Source organism: Copadichromis virginalis, linkage group LG22 (genome assembly GCF_057382275.1).
Source record: "Copadichromis virginalis isolate Kocher_CV1m ecotype Utaka linkage group LG22, C_Virginalis_male_GT1.1, whole genome shotgun sequence".
NCBI lineage: Eukaryota > Metazoa > Chordata > Actinopteri > Cichliformes > Cichlidae > Copadichromis > Copadichromis virginalis.
Window position 1 is genome coordinate 18,883,864 of NC_140638.1, and position 17,616 is coordinate 18,901,479.

A 17,616-nucleotide genomic window follows, 5' to 3' on the forward strand; every position below is an offset into this window, starting at 1 on the left:
GACTGATTGCCGCTGATCCCTGATCAGTTGAACCCGCCCCTTCTCTCTCCTCTTGCTCACCGATCAGCAGTGCAGCAGCCATCCGTGTGACGGTGTGGCAGGGTGGAGGAAAGAACACGGATGGACGGAGTTTTTCTCTTTTTCTCTCTCTGTCTCGTGCTCTCTTTCTCATCGTGAAGACCAGAACAGGTTCTCCATTCCACTCTGCTCTCCCTCAAATCTCTGACTCCCCACCTGCGGGGGTAAAGGACTGCATCTGGACAGCTGCAGGTGGGGTGGGAGGGTGAAACGGTGAAACTACAGTGCTTCATGTTCAAACTTTAAAAAAAAAAAGAAAAGAAAGATATTTTCATGTTGGACACTCTCTGTGGAGAGGTATCATCTCAGCTGATCACATGACACCTCTACACGACCATCCTGTGATTCATTCTGCTTCGACCAATAGACGCACAGCACGGAGGAAGTGGAGCGCTGCACTGTGGGTAAAAGCCACAGATTCTTCTGGATACGAACAGTGAAGCTCTGGCACAGCTGGCTCAGTTTTTCAGTGCTGGAGAAAAAAAAAACAAAAAAACAAAACAGGAAGTACAAAGTGGAACATGTGACATATTTGTGCATCTGGGAAACCTATGTTGACATTTTAATTCTGTTTGTACAGAGAATGTTTTGCAATGGAGAGGGGGAAAAAAGATTTATGGCAACTCACTCAAAAATTGGGGAAAGCCAATTTTTTTTTTTGTTTGGTTTCTTTTTCAGTGCTTATTGTAATTGTCCATGCCTGTCTATTCAGAGAGGAGGATACGCTTGTGTTTCTTTTTGAGATGTAAAAGGAAAAACTGTTGCTGTGTTACAAAAAAAGGACCTATGATTCAGACCCTTGGTGTCTAAAAGCATTATATTGACACTGTATGCTGCTGGGATGAGTGGCCTCTCCCGTGAACTGCGCGGATACGTTAGCTCGCAGGCCCTTATCCAATCCTCCTGTCAGTAGCCCTTGTGGTCTAGCTTCTACTCTACTACTTAAGCATTTGTTTACAACCTCAATTAGGTTAGCGGCCACAGACTAACTTGTTTACATGAGTAGGTTTCCAGTCCCACTGTTATTCAGACAGCTACTAAACTGAATCTGAATAGGTTAGTAACACTGATACAACTGTTTTTAAACTGGACTGTGACACCCACTATTCAGATTTATGCTGTGTGTGTCTGGATCAGGGCTGACGCTGGTGCAACTTTGCTTCAAAAGCAAAAAGGAAATTTGTTTAGAGATAAGTATGAGACTGTGAACAAAGGCACCTCAACTTTATTGACAATCACATGAATTTATGTACTTGGAGGTTCATTTAGTCTAGCTTTGTGTAAATGTTAATTTACAGATGATGTAGAAACATAAATGAATTGGCTGTCATCAAGACTTAAAGAATCATGCGAGTAGTAATTTGCAATTAGTTTGTTATACAGGTCTGGTGGAACTTGCCAGTCAATGTATGTAATTGATCCCTGACAAATTCTGGTTCATCTAATCCTACAAAACATATGTGATGGGGTAATTTGAAAAGCAGAGATTGGAAATCCCGTCACACCCCACAAACCAACAGCTAATTTTACTGTATACACGCACCTCTTTAGATCAACAGGATTTCAACATGATGTCTCGTCATGCCTGATTACACACGTACGGGGCATGAACACCATCATTTCACGCACTGAAAATGCAACAAAACAAAAGCAGCTTTTAATATCGTGTTAAACAAGAGACTGATAAGTATCGTGTAGTGCCAAGTGCTCAAAGACTGGGGAGACTGGCAGGACAATGGATAGGACTGAAACAAGAGAGACCAGATGGAAAGGTCAAGGAAGACTTGGATGGATTTGAGATACATAGCTGACTCGACTGGCTGTGATACTAATGCCCTGTTTGACAGCCGTTTTAACAGTTTTATGTTTAAGAAAAAGAAATAAATTAAAAAAATAAATAAATAAAGGTGACTAATAGTAACTGTGCTTTGTCTCTGCAGTGTGAGATTTTGTTTTTTATCTGAAAGACCTACTTCATAGTAAACTGCAGCAATTTGAATAGAGACTGTGCAGCCGTGACGCCGCTAGATGTCAGCAGAGGGCCGTGTAGACAGCGGACACGCCCACACGTAAACAGTAATTTTGTTTATCGTTTCTAGAACAGAGAATAGAAATTAACCAGCCACAATCAATAAAAATATATCTTAAGTTAATAAGCGTATATATTTCCCTATTTTAGTACGGATGTGGTTCACAGTGCACTTGTTTATTTTACATTTTACATCAGGCATTATGCAGGCTGGCTGTGCAGTGCCCGAAGACCCATCGGCCTGATCGTTGATCGGTTGCGCCTCCTGGTGAACTGCAGTCCCCGGCAACGCGCAGCTTTCAGCGCCTAATAACGGCTTTAACGGCAGCAGCGATTATTCCTGGGTTAAAGAGAAATCAGAGACCCCCGGACTGGAGCTGAACTATTTTTGTGGAAGTTTGGTGCAACTTTGCCCCGTACGGAGCTGACCGTTGAACGCCTTTAAAGCCTGCGGTCATGGAATAGAGCAGCGGACTGAGGCCTGCGGATAACTGACGGTAGCTAGCTGAGCTAGCTTTTGTGAAGCTGTCCATATTTGTTTGGGTGGCCGTGCTAGCTTTCTATGTGCTATTTTTGTTAGCATAACAGCCAAGCATATTTGCTATTTTTTTCTGATGAGGTTATATTAAAGGAACCAGCTGAGGGCCACTGCGGTTATTCGTTTCCCGAAGTTTCGCCAAGTTTAAGTTCCCTCTGAGTTAACGGTATCTAATAAGGAAACCAGCCAGCTTCGTCTTTGTCGTAACGTATAAAGTGGAGGGATGATTTCTATGCTACATTGATCTATACACACATATATATATATATTGCAAGGGATTGTACGTTGATGACTAAACATCAGTTAGAGGCAGTCCAGACTGCACGGTGTCTCTGTCCCTTGAAGGGTTTACACTTCGCAGCTCGAGTTCTTTGCACCCCGTCCCACCGACCACTGTCTCCTGTCTCCGGCCGGCTTCAGCGGCTGGCCGCACGGCACTGAGTGCCCAATGGAGGAACATGACAACATGGAGTATTTTTACCAGCAGGTACTGCAGAAAGATGTTACCCGCAGGTTGCAGGTCGGACAGGACCTTATTGACTATCTGAACGATCCGCATCGCTCCCCGGACGTAGAGCAGGACAAACCCCGGCTGGACAAGACTATAGACGAGTTAACGGGATGGGTGAACTCCAGCAATTTCAAGGTGAGAGAGCTTGAGCTGTCATCGTATGAGCCATTCCTTCGGTCTGTTCGTGAATTGTTTTCCACTGGTTTGCCTGGTACCTGGGAAGAGACAGCACTGACATTTACTGAGATATTTTTCAAAAGATGATGTAAAACATTTTAAAGACCTGTTAACGATATGAAGAAGACCCAAGTCTAATGTTTTGAGATTAATGTGTGCACTGGAAAATTCCAACAAAAGCGCTGGCAAGAAGCAGAAGGCTCTGTGATTCTTTATGACATCCTAATCCTGGAGCACAAGAGGCAGACATCTTTAAATGCAACCCAAGCATTGAGGAGTGCTTTTGAGGGGCATTCCTGTGGTTTGTTGGGTTTGTGCTGCTGTTTTGGTTGTGTGCGTGTCTGTGTTAAGGAGACCCATTGTTAGGACTGTAGACTGCTGGAGCATTGGATGGGATGGGGGAGGGGTTGGGAGATTCATTGTTATGATCCATGTTTTATTTTCTCTCTCTCTCCTTTGATCTCCTCTCTCTTCAAGATTTTCTCAGTATTCTCCTTATTTAAGTCCTGGATTTTGTGTGTAATGTGCTGGTTTGCAGACAGAGTTAGGAATGTGCCATTTCTGCCAGCACATCACACCAGTCCAGACAGCAAGTCATAACAGCTGGAAATCCCTTTTAAAGCCATGCTGCAGTATTACTCTCGAGTCGCTTTTTGGACTGATTAGTTTCATCTGCACTGATATGCAGGACTCAGAAAGTCTGTATGAGTGTGGAAATTGTGTGCTCAGCGTAAGGAAGCATCTGAGCCTCTGGAAGAGATTTTTAATTTGACGACACCCAGCTAGAGAAAGAAAGTGTTCTGGACTTTATTGTCATTTTGGTCTTGTGATCTTTTAAATAAAACTTTTAATATTCATTTCCATTTAGTACCATGGAAACTTTAGGAATAGTGAAATCGGTATTGTGAGAAGCACTGTACAAAAACAGCTGTGGAGTCTTCACCAATTGTCCGCTTAGTATCCCTGTTAGATGTTCAAGAAGAAAGCTTTTTATAAGCTGAATTTTTTGCTATTGTTAAAAATAGTGAAGAGAAATGCTCAGTGAATGGTTTTGTATGGTGCTATAGCCTTTTTTTTTAATCTCCTGTGGCTGTGATAAGCTAACATCTTTCTTTGTTTAGGTTTGTTCTTTTATGTAGATGACACAGCCAGTAACTCGAGCTCAGATCAGTCACTTTGCACTGATGTGCAAGTGAGTTGGGAGCCCCAGAGGCCTTCATACAGCAGGCTTTTAGCAATGCTCATGATCTCTGTTGGGTAGAAGGCCTTAAGCTGTAAGCAACATGCTGAGTCAGCAGTTGCGGGTGGGGGGAGGGGGGGGTGATAAAGAGTTGAAGAGAGGAGATGAATACAGGAGGCATTTAAGGAAACAAGAACTAGAGTCAGACACAGGCTAAGCGTGAGTGGAAAACACAACTCAAGACCTACAAATACATTTCAGAGATCTTTCAGGCACAAAGAGTGTCACAATCAAGTGCCTCTTAGTAATGGAAAAAATATTCTGTTTCTTGGCTGCGTTTGTGTGCCCTTCACTGTTTCCTTTTCTTATTGATCAGTTCATTAATGTATCCTCGCCTCCCTGCCTCATCTGCTTCTTTTCTGTGTGTGTGTGTTTGTGTAGACGGAATAGGAAATCAAATTTGCTTACAGAAGAGTACAGAAGCTAGAGAGCCTATAGAAGAGAGAATATTACATGCTGCCTTTATGGAGAGCAGGTCCATATGACCCATCACTGCTCAAACTGATCCACACTCCTCTGTCCAAACACTTTGAATTGTGTCTAATGGAGTGTAAGAGATGCCACACACTAAAGCTTGCGTTGATAAGATAAGAAAAGCTTAATTTATCCCAACTTTGTGAAAATAAAGTTAAGAGCAACAGGCAAATATGTTAAATAGGTGGAATAGCATGTAGCTAAAATTAAAATACTATATGGTAAACAAACATCTCGATAAGATAAACAGATACAGTAAAATAAGTATACATTTAAATATAATAATAATAATAATAATAATAATAATAATAATAATAATAATAATAATAATAATAATATTATTATATCTACTTATGATTTACAGTCTATGCTTTAGGATAGATGCCTATAGAAACATAACCACAGTCTACAGTTAGAATAAGGAATGGTATTTGGTAGGGGTGGAGGAAAAAATTGATACTGTGTAGTATCGTTAGAGCTGGGCGATAGAACGATAACGATATGTATCGCGATATAACTTTTACTCGATAGAGAAATTAAGCTATCGCGATAGACCTCGCCGCTCTTGTCCTCTTAATAAAAATAAATTAAAAAAAAGTCAGCCAATCCAAATTAAGTAGCGCAGAGCCGAACCAATCACAGCCGCAGCGTCACGTCGCGTGACTTGTTACGTACAGCACAAGTGCCAAGCCGCACGTGTGTTTGTTTGGGAAGCAGCCAGCGGGTAATGGAGCCAGCGCATGGAGGAAATGAGTGTGCCGACTAGAAAAATCAACCGAGCGTGACCGAAGAGAAAACAGATGATGGTTCCAATGCCGGAGAGATTGTCGAACGGAAGAGCCATAGAAGTTCCGTAGTGTGAAGGTATTTCGGCTATTTCAAGTCTGACAAAAAACAGAGTAGCGTGCACTGTAAATTGTGCCGAAAGCAAGTCTGGAAATTAGGGCTGCTCGATTATGGCAAAAATGATAATCACGATTATTTTCACTGAAATTGAGATCACGATTATTTGACGATATTTATTTAACCCTTTAAGACCTACTATAGAACCAAGTCCACCAGAGCTTATATTATTTTTTTACATGCTGTAGTGCCATTTGTGGGAGCATTTCAAGTTGCTATACATCAATACAACTGTTATAGCCCATATTTTAATAATATGTATGCATTAAGTCCATAGTAATTACATAAATTGCAAAAAAGTGCAATAAACTACAAAAAAAATTGAAAATCGCTTTTGTTTTGTTTACATATATTTCTACTTGGAGAAATTTAAGAGGTTTATCCCTCAAAACTTTAAATACAATAAAGTTGTAAAAAATAGTTTACAACAACAGGAAATTTATTTTGAGTGTCTTCATAGTTTTATTTTGGAGAGGAAAAACAAAAAACAATCCTATGATGCAAATTTGCAAAGAAAACAGCATGTGCATCATTTCACTGTGGGAAGGGTTACGAACAGCTGATAGGAACGGCAAAGCGTGTTTCTGGAATATTATGTTTTTGTTCCTGCAAGCACTTTTTATGCAATTTTTGCAAAGCTATATGTGGAACGAAACCGTGACCGAGGACAAGCTGATGGCATAAGATGTAAGTACAACTCCTCCGGTTTCATATGCAAAACAAATTATTGCGCTAGCTTACACGGTTCAGGTTCTACAGGGATTTAACAATAGTTATGCAAAACGGAGCATGCAGCTCTGACCGGCTTTAAAGGGTTAACAATGACTTTAAAAAAAATAATATAAAATAGTGTGCAACACCACTGAAGTTTTTTTTTTTTTTAAACTCTCTTTTCAACCAACGGCAGTCACTCTCCAAATAACTTCTGCTTAGCTTTCCGAGCTTCCCTCGGGTCCTCTTAATCAGCGGTCTCCAACCTTTTTTGCGCCATGGACCGGTTTATGCCCGACAATATTTTCACGGACCGGCCTTTAAGGTGTCGCGGATAAATGAGGGAGGGGCTAATAATCGGCTCAGTCATTTTTAATGATCGTTGAAAGCCCAGATCGTAATTGTGATTAAAATTCGATTAATTGAGCAGCCCTACTGGAAATACAATAAACTGGTGCATGCGTCACACTGTGCGCCACGTTATTGTTTCGGTGAAATGAATTTCTACAATACTGTTACTGTTAATTCTACTCTCTGCAGTGTTTAAATGCTTACATATACACACAGTTACTGTCCCTCCACACATACGACTCGGTTCTGCTTCTATGCCCCAGCTTTGTTTACTTTTTCCCACCGAGGCTTCTAGACTTCTGATTGGCCAACATTTCTGCACGGTTAGGAATCTAGCGCCACCTGCTGCTTTGGCATGTTCATAGCAGCGTTTTCCTTCATTTCTGCCTTAATGTGTGGACGGGATTATTTTTTAAAACGAAAACGGAAAATCTCCGTTTTCAAAAATACCCGTGTACGTGTGGACGTAGCCTCAGTCTCTGACTGGAAGCGCTAATTCGTCATTCGGCTTTTGTCAGACTAAAGTAACTGTTAAAACTGTTAGAAAAGCTCAGCTATACAACAAGGAGAGATTGAGAATTTCCTTTTAGTTCTCAGTTTATTTGATATTGACAAAAGTTAGTCAGTTTTGTCTGTTCTTCTGTAAAACAAACTAAGATTTATTTTTAGAATTAATATTTTGTTTCTAAGTGGAATTGACAATTTAGTCTGTTTCGTTTGTTCTATTTTGAAACTTAAACGCTTTAGCGGCTGCCTTTTGTGTAGTTTGCAATATTTGCCTTTATTTATCTGAAAAAGTCTCATGTTCCTTAAGTACATCTACCCTGTTGAACTTATTATGGGAAATAAATATTTAAATAAAAACAAGCTGCTGATTATTTCACATTTTACTTGTGAGCAACGGCACATTTAAATCTTACAAATATAGTTATTTGGCTTATATCGTGATAGATATCGTTATCGCCTGAAATGAAAAAAACATATCGTGATATGAAAAAATCTCATATCGCCCAGCTCTAAGTATCGTGATATTTTATTTGCTAATAATGTATCGATACAGGGACAGCAGAAATTGATATTTTGTTACAAAAAGGTTTTTGTGCTCTGACTTCAGAGCATGTTGATACTTTTTCTGAGCAAGAATCCTGACATTCCTTCACTGTCCAAATGTGTTTAACTGTTTTTTGGCAGCAATAAACATGACGGTTTACTTATTTTAATTTAAGACACGTTTTATTTTAATTAAGTTTAAAACTTTTTTATTTAATGTAAAATTATATTTTGTTTTAATTTACTTTCAAATTCTTCAGTTGCTGAAGGGGCTGCATAGTTTTCATATTGCATAGTTCAGAATAGCTATAATTGTACCAGATGGTTGCATTCAGTTAAGTTGGACTAGACTGTAATACAAACCGTTCAGTTTGTCAACAATAAAACTGACTGAAATGAGAGAAAGACTGAGTGCGAGACTTTGATATTAGATAAAATGAATATTGCTAAAGTTTACCTTTATGTACAGAATCTGAATATCGCAAAATATTTTAAAAAATTGCAATAATATCGTATCGTGGGATGTATGGTGATTCCCACCTCTAGTATTTGGTAATATTTAAGTGATACCTGTGTCATTATCAGTTCTGCTTATAGGTCATAGGGAGCAGACCTACACAAGCAGTGACCTATGGGCCTGAGACATGTTACTGATGTGGACCTCAAGAGCATGTTTGTGGTGTTTGTGTATTCAAGATGCGTTATCTGACGATTAATGTGGTTTGCTGTGTGATCAGTTGTGTTAGCATACAGTTTTCCAGGTTTAATAAATGAAACTGTGGACTCGTTTAAGAAATAAGTCCAGAAAAAAGCAAGTGATTTTTCTTGTGGCTGTGTCCGTCTGTCATGTACAGTCTGTGGGCCTACACCAGTTTTTAGCTTCATTGAACCCATTGTATTATATTTAATCCAGAACACAGCATCAATAGAAAATGCTTTTAGCTGACATCACTTTGCTGCATTTAGTTTGACATCGCTGTCAACACATGTCAGATAAAGCTGCATGTATTGGTTAAAGGAAATTATAAATTTGGAGATTTAAGATTCAGATCCCGACTTGGCGCTGTCCATTTCAGTGTCACCATATTCAGATTTTTTTCTTTATTGTGCAATAAAATTATTTTTGTGTTGGCTTCTTCCTGCAGGTGCTTCACAGGAAACACCGTCCAGTGAATGGAATTGATCGCCGCTTTTTTGTGGGAAGCAGCTGCAGGAACTGTTGAACTGTAGTCTATAACAGTAGCTTGGCTCTGAGGAGCAGGATCAGACAATGGTCTAAATCTGCTTCTGGTCCTTTTCTTTATTCTTTATAATCACTGGATTAATGGTTCGGAGTAGAGCTGTAGTTGCTTATTAGCTTGGTGATATCCCGATACATATGCGGTCTTTTCTATTGCCTTACCACTGTTCTCTGTTAAGAATTCATGTTATAATATAAATGTAACTCGACCAGTGTGAGAAGATTCTAGAGCCAGCTAGTTTTGAGTATCTGTGCTTGATAAATAACTGAAACATTCATTCATTTACCAAAAATTGTGAGCAGTTTGTTTTCTATTAACCGTCTGTTCTGTAATCATATGGTTTGAGTGTCTGTCTTTATTTCTCTGTGAGCGTTGGACACTTTTTTTTTTTCTTCAATCAAACACTCACTTTAACCCTTACTGGAATCCAGAGTAAAACCTGTACCTGGTATGCGTATCAGCAGGCTAAGCAGGCTGGGGTTTCACAAAGAGCCATTCATACGGCACTAAATATATTTGCAGTTTGTTTTTTTCTTTTCTCCAACATACCTCAGCTCCCCCGTCATTTTGAATCCTGTAATCTGGAGATACAGAAAATGTGTTGGTGTCAGTGCTACTAAAAACATGCACATGGTTTATTGTATAGGGTTTTTAAGTATTTTGAGGCCATACCTGACTTGAAACTTCTCAGAAATTGGGCTTTTTTGTTTCTCCAGCATTTCCTCATGTCAAGTCCCTTCCTTCTCTCATACTCTGTCTTCTCCTCTGTCTCTCCCATTGAGGATGCCATATGGTTATGGGCTCCAAGCTCGTTGGGGTGCTGAGTGGAAGAGGGGGATGGGAGGCCCAGGGGCTGTTTCCATCCTTTACCGTTTTTGTCTTTTTCCTGGTGTTTTTCTTGTCTTTGCCACCCCCTTCCCTGTAAATTAGGTCAGGATGACGGAGTCATCATGTTGACCCAGGGCTTGTGTTTCTTCTCCAGGTGATTTTTGCTTTGTGTGTCATGACTTGGCCCTCATCCCCGTTTCATGCTTTCCTCATCGCTCCCCTTGTTGTTTCTGTAGATACCTGCCTTTGTTCTTCCTTTGACTAAAATAGGGAAAAACTGCAGTCTGACTCCCCTACTGAGTCCAGAGAGTCATGTTTAATTTTTTTTTTTCACTTCAGTTTTTACCACAGCACTGCCAAAACAAGCATTCCAGCAGCACAGCGCATGTGATCCTAGTCAGGATCACAGTGGAAAAACTCATCTCCACCGCTAGACACAACTCTGTATCCCCCTAAGAATCATATCGCAGGCCAGTTTTTCTTCTGCTTGTGAGGTGAATTAAAACACAGAGAGGCAGTGGAGAAGAGTGTGGAAGGACTATTAAAGGTGACTTTAGAGAACACAATCCCACACCACAATAATGGTGCCATCACGTTCTATTCCACTTGTGACTTCAGTCATTATGTTTCTTTCCAGGATAATTTTTAACCAGATTTTCAAAATGCATATCAGTGTGCACTTCCATTAGCTGCAGTTATGCAGGTAGTTTAAAGAGGACACAGCTGACTGGGTGTTGCATAACCAGGAGTGCCGCAGCTGTTGACATGCAGTTATCTTTGAAACGGCAAGGTGTTAGCCATTAAACACAACACTCATTGTCTCGGTTTGAGCTCCGAGTTAACGACAGAATATACATTACAATTCAAGCATGTTTTGAGCCTCAGCCTGTCACTGTTCATTAAGCATTTGTGTGATTAAATTATCACAGTCTTTTTTTGAGATCTTTTTTTGTTCCATGTTGGGGTTATCACCAAAACATAGAGGTTGCTCGAGTATCATCAGTTCTCAAAAGCAAGTAGTTGTATTTGGAGCTACTAGGTTGTGGCAGAAATCACAATTATGTTGGTCGATATTCAGAGCATGATTATCTAAGACGCAAACTCACATAGTTTGGAGGAATAATAGACTTTATTTAAGTTTATTAAGTTGTCTTTTAATTGAGTCTTTCGATTTAAACTGGATTAAGTGCACAGCCCTGGTTGTACTGTATGTTGGTGAAAGTTTGGAAGGTTTACTTATGTTCATTCACCACCGTTAAAATGTCTGAAATGTCTTTATTTATTTTTCTTTTCCTCTACACTCTGCTTAGAATGAATTACTTCCAATTTGTACTCCGTTTCTGTTGGTAGTCTCTCGTGTTTGTGATATAGCTGAGACTCGGACAGGTTTGGAAAATGCCTGACTGGCCTAAATTACATCTCTAAAGCGAGTGGGGGCAAGATTTTGATTCTCAGGGCTGGGTGATATGGCCTAAAATCCATATCACAGTATAATTTGAAGCATGTGCATAACGACATATATCGCGATTTTACACACTAGAAGGCACACTTAAAATCCTTCAATTTTCTCAAAAATCGACTGTGTCTTATGTATGAATTCTGGTTGTGCTTACTCACCTCGAACCGATTTTATGTGCTACACAGCGCACAGAAATCTGTCAAAAATGTTTTAGTATGACTTTGGTAAGCTATGAAGCCGCACCGCTTGATGGATTGTCGGCGCATTACGGCTACCGTAGTCAGGAGCCTCGCGGAGTAATCTGGGTCCAAAACTCCATCTTCTTCAGGTCCCAAAGTCAAACGAACACTTCGGCATCATTGCTGAGAGTTAAAAACTGTGTAAATTCTTTCATCTTTAATAAAATGATCAGCGTTGCTGCTTTACCAGATGTAACAATTAAGTTTAGCATCCAGGCATCCATGAAAACAGAAGTAAGTTAGCTCGCTAGTTTCCACGTGTGTGTGTGTATGTGTGTGTATATATATATATATATATATATATATATATATATATATCTCAATCATGTTCTGACTGAGAGATTTCTGAAAAATTCAAACGTACAGCTCTGCTATCACTTCCAACATAAATGAAGACAGAAAACTAAACAGCAGTGACGTTTGTAGGGTTACTGAAGTTGGGCTAGCTCGTATATAATGATGCTACGCGATCGCTAGCTACACGGCTATGTTAGCACAGTGAAGCTGGAGGTTGAGCGCTAACTTTTTTCCACTCGATGAAAGTTAACGTGACAGTTTCTGGTGGTTAGGGGCAAATGAGAAAAAAAAACGATCACAAATTTCCATAATGAGACATCGAAATCTGGCACACGCTTTGATGAGGGGTAGGGAAGTGGAGGAAGCTCAGGTTTCGGCTTTCCTCATTTTCCAAAAGTGCTTTGTCTCTTTGCTATTACTGTCGCCCGGCATAATTTGCAGATGATGTTGTTTGTAGCTGCTGCAATGCTTTTGATCAAAACAGGCGCTGCTTAATGACACCATCAACATGCGCTATCGTGGTAGAGCGGTATAGTCAAAATCTCTACCGTTGGCCAAATTTATATCGTTTCTATCGTATACCATTTATACCTCCCACCCCTACTCTCAATATGGAAAAAGGATCATTCACAGTCTCACCTGTCTGCTGAGTCAGTAGAAACTTAATAAACAACCTCGATGGTCTTTAAAAAATATTCAGGATGTCAGAATCGAATGTAATCCTCCTCCCCTTTCTCTTCCTCTCACTGCTGTCACTGATGTAGAAAACGGACTGTATATTGATATGTATAATATAATAATTTTTGTGTGTGGCCCGCTATAACTGTTTGATTTTTCTTATTCTGTTTTGTAGGTGGCGTTGTTGGGGATAGATATCTGTGGGGCATTTGTGGATCGCATTGGAGAGCGGTTTAAAGGATACCTCGGCACAGGTGAGATATCTTATCTATCTCTATGCTTTGTTTTCTTTAAGTTGTCCTTTTAAATTTCACTGCAAATAGATCTTTATCTCTTTGTTCTTTTATCGTAAACAGCAATCGCTAGTCAAGGAAGTGTGTTTGTCTGGCCTTTTGAATTCAGAAGTGTAACAAAAACAATATAGCAGTCAGTTTCACTAGATGTCGTGTGAATCTTTGGCATTTTGACATATGTCCTTCCATTTTGTCTCTCACTTCCACTTTGTGGTTCTTCTGAGATAGACCCTGCAGCCTGGCACCACTCCGTGTCTATTATGCATCTCTATATTTAGGCCCACTGTAGCTCACTCTAGTACACCCCCAAACCACACCTTGATTCATGACCTCAGGAACTAAATCTCATATCAGATTTCATGCTCTGCCATTGTGTATTTGTGTTATCTCGGTGCCAGACCTTGTGGATGCCCTTAAGGTGTCACCAGCTGTCTTCGTCAGCCACACTGCCTCTTGTCACCGGCAAACCTGCTGAAGCCTGCTGTGCTACTCTGTAAAGGCTGGATTGGTCACACTGTGTATAGTCTACCACACACTCTCTTTATTCAAGAGCTTTATATGAATGCAGATGTGTGTGTGTTACGAATGGACGCTAAAAACATCTCTCTGAGCCAATGCCAACCATGGAATCTCCCTCCTTCTTTCTGAGTTCCATTTCTCCTTCCCTGTATTCTCTGCATCTCCCTTCACCCATACAGTTCCACACACCTACCCGCCCACACATACACAGTGAGGGGAGGAAGATGAGATCATTGAGACTGAGGGATTGTATTGATCTACAGGGCTGACTTATTGCACAGGGCAGCTGCAATTACTCTCTGTGTGTGTGTGTGTGTGTGTGTGTGTGTGTGTGTGTGTGTGTGTGTGTGTGTGTGTGTGTGTGTGTGTGTTCTTTAAAACTGTGCAGTGACCATCCTTCACTTCCGAGTAGCTCCCTTGTGTTAAGTGGAAAAGGAAGTGAAACATGCACATCATGAAGGACTTTACTTTGACATAATTATATTTTCTTCTCGACTAAAAAATGAAGAGACGTGATTGGCCAGTTAGATTGCTCGGTAGAAGTGTGCCTGTGTATGTTTTCATCTTTAATGAAAGAAATGAAGTCATGTGCAACAATGGCCCCCGCTGTCACTTTTTCTGTTTGAGGTTATTGTCCTTGTTGCCAAGGCAACCAGCTGTTGTGGTAGTGTAATGTGCACTCAGAAACACACACACACTCCTACCCACATTCCTAGCTTGAAACATCAGTGGGGGGAGTGATACAGTGATGTCATCTTGTCTTTTTCCTGTGCGTGCGTGCGTGCGTTCGGGGTTATGCCATTTTGTTGTGTATTATTGCATGAATGTCAGAGTGAGGTTTGAAGTTTATATAATACAGAAATTTTGGGAGAGACCATTCAAACCTTTGTGTTTGTTGACTTTGAGGCTGCCCAAGTTGAGAATGAAGACATGAAAACCAACAGCATTCTACACTTTCTGAGCTGAATCTGTCTAGCACTTAACCTGAAACTACTCAACTGTATAGATGGAGATCTTTAAAAACAGCACACAGATATATCGCGTCATTTTAAAAAATATATATAAAAAGGCAGGGTATCTATTCTCTCCAGATTAAATGGAATACGCTTGATAGCTTTTCTAGCTTAAAGGAATCATAAACAGACATAAAAATCTTGTGTTAGCAGCACATTCAAACAAAGTGTTAAAGTGTCTATATCATTTTTTTTTTTTACAGAAGTATAAGAACGCTTATACGTACTATGTATATGTACTATATACTGTGCGGTACAGCACAGTATATAGTACAGTATGGGATATCATGCCCCTCTGTGTTCTGGCTGAAGATGCTTCTGTTATTACATTTAAGGTAGACGACCTGTGACAAGATATGTCGGGCCCCTCCTGCACATATGCACCTGTTTTTATAATCATCCCTCAGTTTGATAGCCCATCTTCAATTGCAACTTGAGCCCCTTTCCATTAGTACCTCCTCGGTGGGCTTAGCACACTTTTCATGGTTTTTCATTAGGTGATAGTACCCGATACCACGCACTTTGTTTTTAGCACCTACTCCACTGGGGTTCCATGGAATTCGAAAATGTGACATCAGCAGACTGCATGCCACCGATTGGCTAATCAGTGTTTTCATTTGATGAGCCATCAGAGCATCTCCTTCACATAAATCAAAACTGCCGCTTTTGATACCTTGAAATGAAGGAAACAGCTGCAAAAAACAATGCAGCTCCCCAATGCACGGCCACATTGCTCTAACAACCCCACACACATTAGCTGGTACTGGATTGTAATGGAAAACGAGTCATGGTGAGTCATACTACGTTGTGTCGAGCTGATCCGAGTAAAAACTAATGGAAAAAGGGCTTTGATGTTGTATCATGGTCCTCTTTTTCAGGGAACAAAAGTTATTGTCATAACATTTTATTTCGATTCAACGTATTCAGTACAAGACATGTATACATGGCCCTCAGAGCAGTCATTGAACTGAAGTTGGACCACCAGCACCCTGGGGCATGGCAGACCCAGCAGAAAGGCCACAATCTAGCATTCAAATAACAGAGTCAAACAAAAGTGTGCAGAGATGACTAGCGACCTGTAGTGCCTTCTAAAACAACAGATAGGAGGAAGGAGTGTCTCCCTGCTGCTGGAGCCCCTCTCAACTCTGTCCCATAGCTAAGAGGACTGAAGGTTGTTCCTTTGAGGCGTCAGGTCTCTCTGGAGCCCTGAAGGTGGACCTTTGCTTGGAGGCTGTATTCACAGCAGCGTAACCACAGCAGCAGATGTGTTGCTCTCTTGGGGATAGATGGCAGAACTGCAGCCATGTGAGAGCCAGCTCTGGCTTTGGATTCGTATCACACCTGGGGATGATATTGTCCAAGGTTTAGCACCGAACCTGGCAACAAAACATGCAGTTAACATTTCACATGTGGCCGACATGCCAACTGTGTAGTTTTGGCTAACATCAACAGGGCCTGACTTAGAGTCTGTGGACAAAAGAGTTTACCTGCAGTAGATAGCCAGCCAGAGTCTAACAACTGAGGGGTGACTGTGATCAGAGGGGTACATGTGCAGGCGGAGGCCTCGCATATGTCTTCACAGGTCATATGCGTGACTCGAGGTGTCTTCAGCCAGGACGTGTCGTTGTAATATCTCAAACTGTATGTTTTGTTCCAAGTGAATTCACTGAAAGGGAAGTGAAATCATAACATATGACTCTGAGCCCTTTTTCCTTTTGTAAGGGAGTAGGCTTCATATCTAGTTGGTTTAGGAGGAGCAGCTTCTGCCCTTGGATGATGGAGTTAGTAAAACTCTTGCTGGATGTGTGTGCTCTTTAAAAAAAAAAAAAAAAAAAAAAAAGTATTATAAAATTAAACATTTGGAAATATATCAGTTCTGACACTCATTGGCTGAAGTGTTAAATGTTCTAACACAGACAAGTTGGTTTACAGTTTTCAGAGGATATGGCTTGGTGGTAGCTGAGCTGTTAAAATGAAAACTGCTGCAAAAGTGTTTGGGGTTGTTTTGTTTTTGTTTTTGTTTTTTTTGGCTGAAAGGTTATTGATGTACTGTCTTTCTCATTATGAGTGTAACCATAACAGTTGTCCAACCATCAGTTGTCCAACAGTTGAGAAATTTGGTAGGATCGTAGTTTACTGACCAAAGAGCTGATCAGTCCAATCTGTGTTGTGAAAACTCAAAATAAATTGAGGTGCATCTGTGTAAATTTGTATTTACCATTTGCAAAGGTAACGTAATATATTTGTAAGATTATATGTATGTGGCAGTTTTTAACTTAAATTAAAGGTTGGTTTTATTGTATGTTGTATTTCTTTGCAACAAATCCAACTAATTAAAATAACAATGAAGTGACCCAACTAAACAAGACAACTAGTGTATCCAAAGCCTCTGTAGCATTGACCTCCACTGCTAAATAAAAAAGTCCTGCCTTTTTTTCCTTTTTTTTTCTTTCTTGAAATTGCAGTGCACCAATGACAGTCTCAAAGCCGTGGACAGCCCAGGGTTATGTTGCATAGCAGTGCACCAATCCCATCCATTTGTTGGGTGGGGCAAATTGTGATAGCTAGTGATAGAACAAAATTTATTTAACTTTAACAGCACGTTTGTTCGATAACATCATCAGAGGTTGGTGTCATATTTTATCGTTGGTGTTCTAAAAATGCAGTACTGTGCTTGTACACTAGTACGTCATGAATTAGTGTCACTGTTTAAGTTGCAGTAGTTTGTTATTGTTGTGAGTATGAGCAGGTATGTGGGGTTGATGAGGGGTTAATGGAGATGGAAGCGTGGACAAGGTTGTGAGGTTTGTCCTTTTTGTTTGCTTTTTCCTTTTCTTATTTTGCTTTGGAAAAGTTTGGGAGCTGGTGGAGTGTTTTTGTCCTGGTAGTAGACCTGTTGACCTTTTTTGCATAAAATAATATGAATGTTTATAAATAAATATCCATATTTGATTTATTTATAGCTTAGTCCTGTCAAACAGGGTGCA

The 17,616-nt window shown here is 40.3% G+C and overlaps 1 protein-coding gene across 13 annotated transcripts in view; it reads left to right on the forward strand.

The window, feature by feature from the left end:
• Window positions 1-2,189: 2,189 nt before the first annotated feature.
• clasp2 (cytoplasmic linker associated protein 2) overlaps window positions 2,190-17,616 on the forward strand; it is a 66,477-nt gene continuing 51,050 nt past the window's right edge. For 7 of the 13 annotated variants that reach the window (XM_085445885.1, XM_085445888.1, XM_085445892.1 and 4 more), the window contains exons 1-2: window positions 2,191-3,291; window positions 12,980-13,058. In XM_085445885.1, the coding sequence (XP_085302011.1) occupies window positions 3,094-3,291; window positions 12,980-13,058 (277 nt within the window). In that variant the 5' untranslated portion in view covers window positions 2,191-3,093. Of the gene's footprint in view, window positions 3,292-12,979; window positions 13,059-17,616 lie in introns of all 13 variants that reach the window. The other 6 variants (XM_085445897.1, XM_085445891.1, XM_085445895.1 and 3 more) reach the window with 3 other exon arrangements.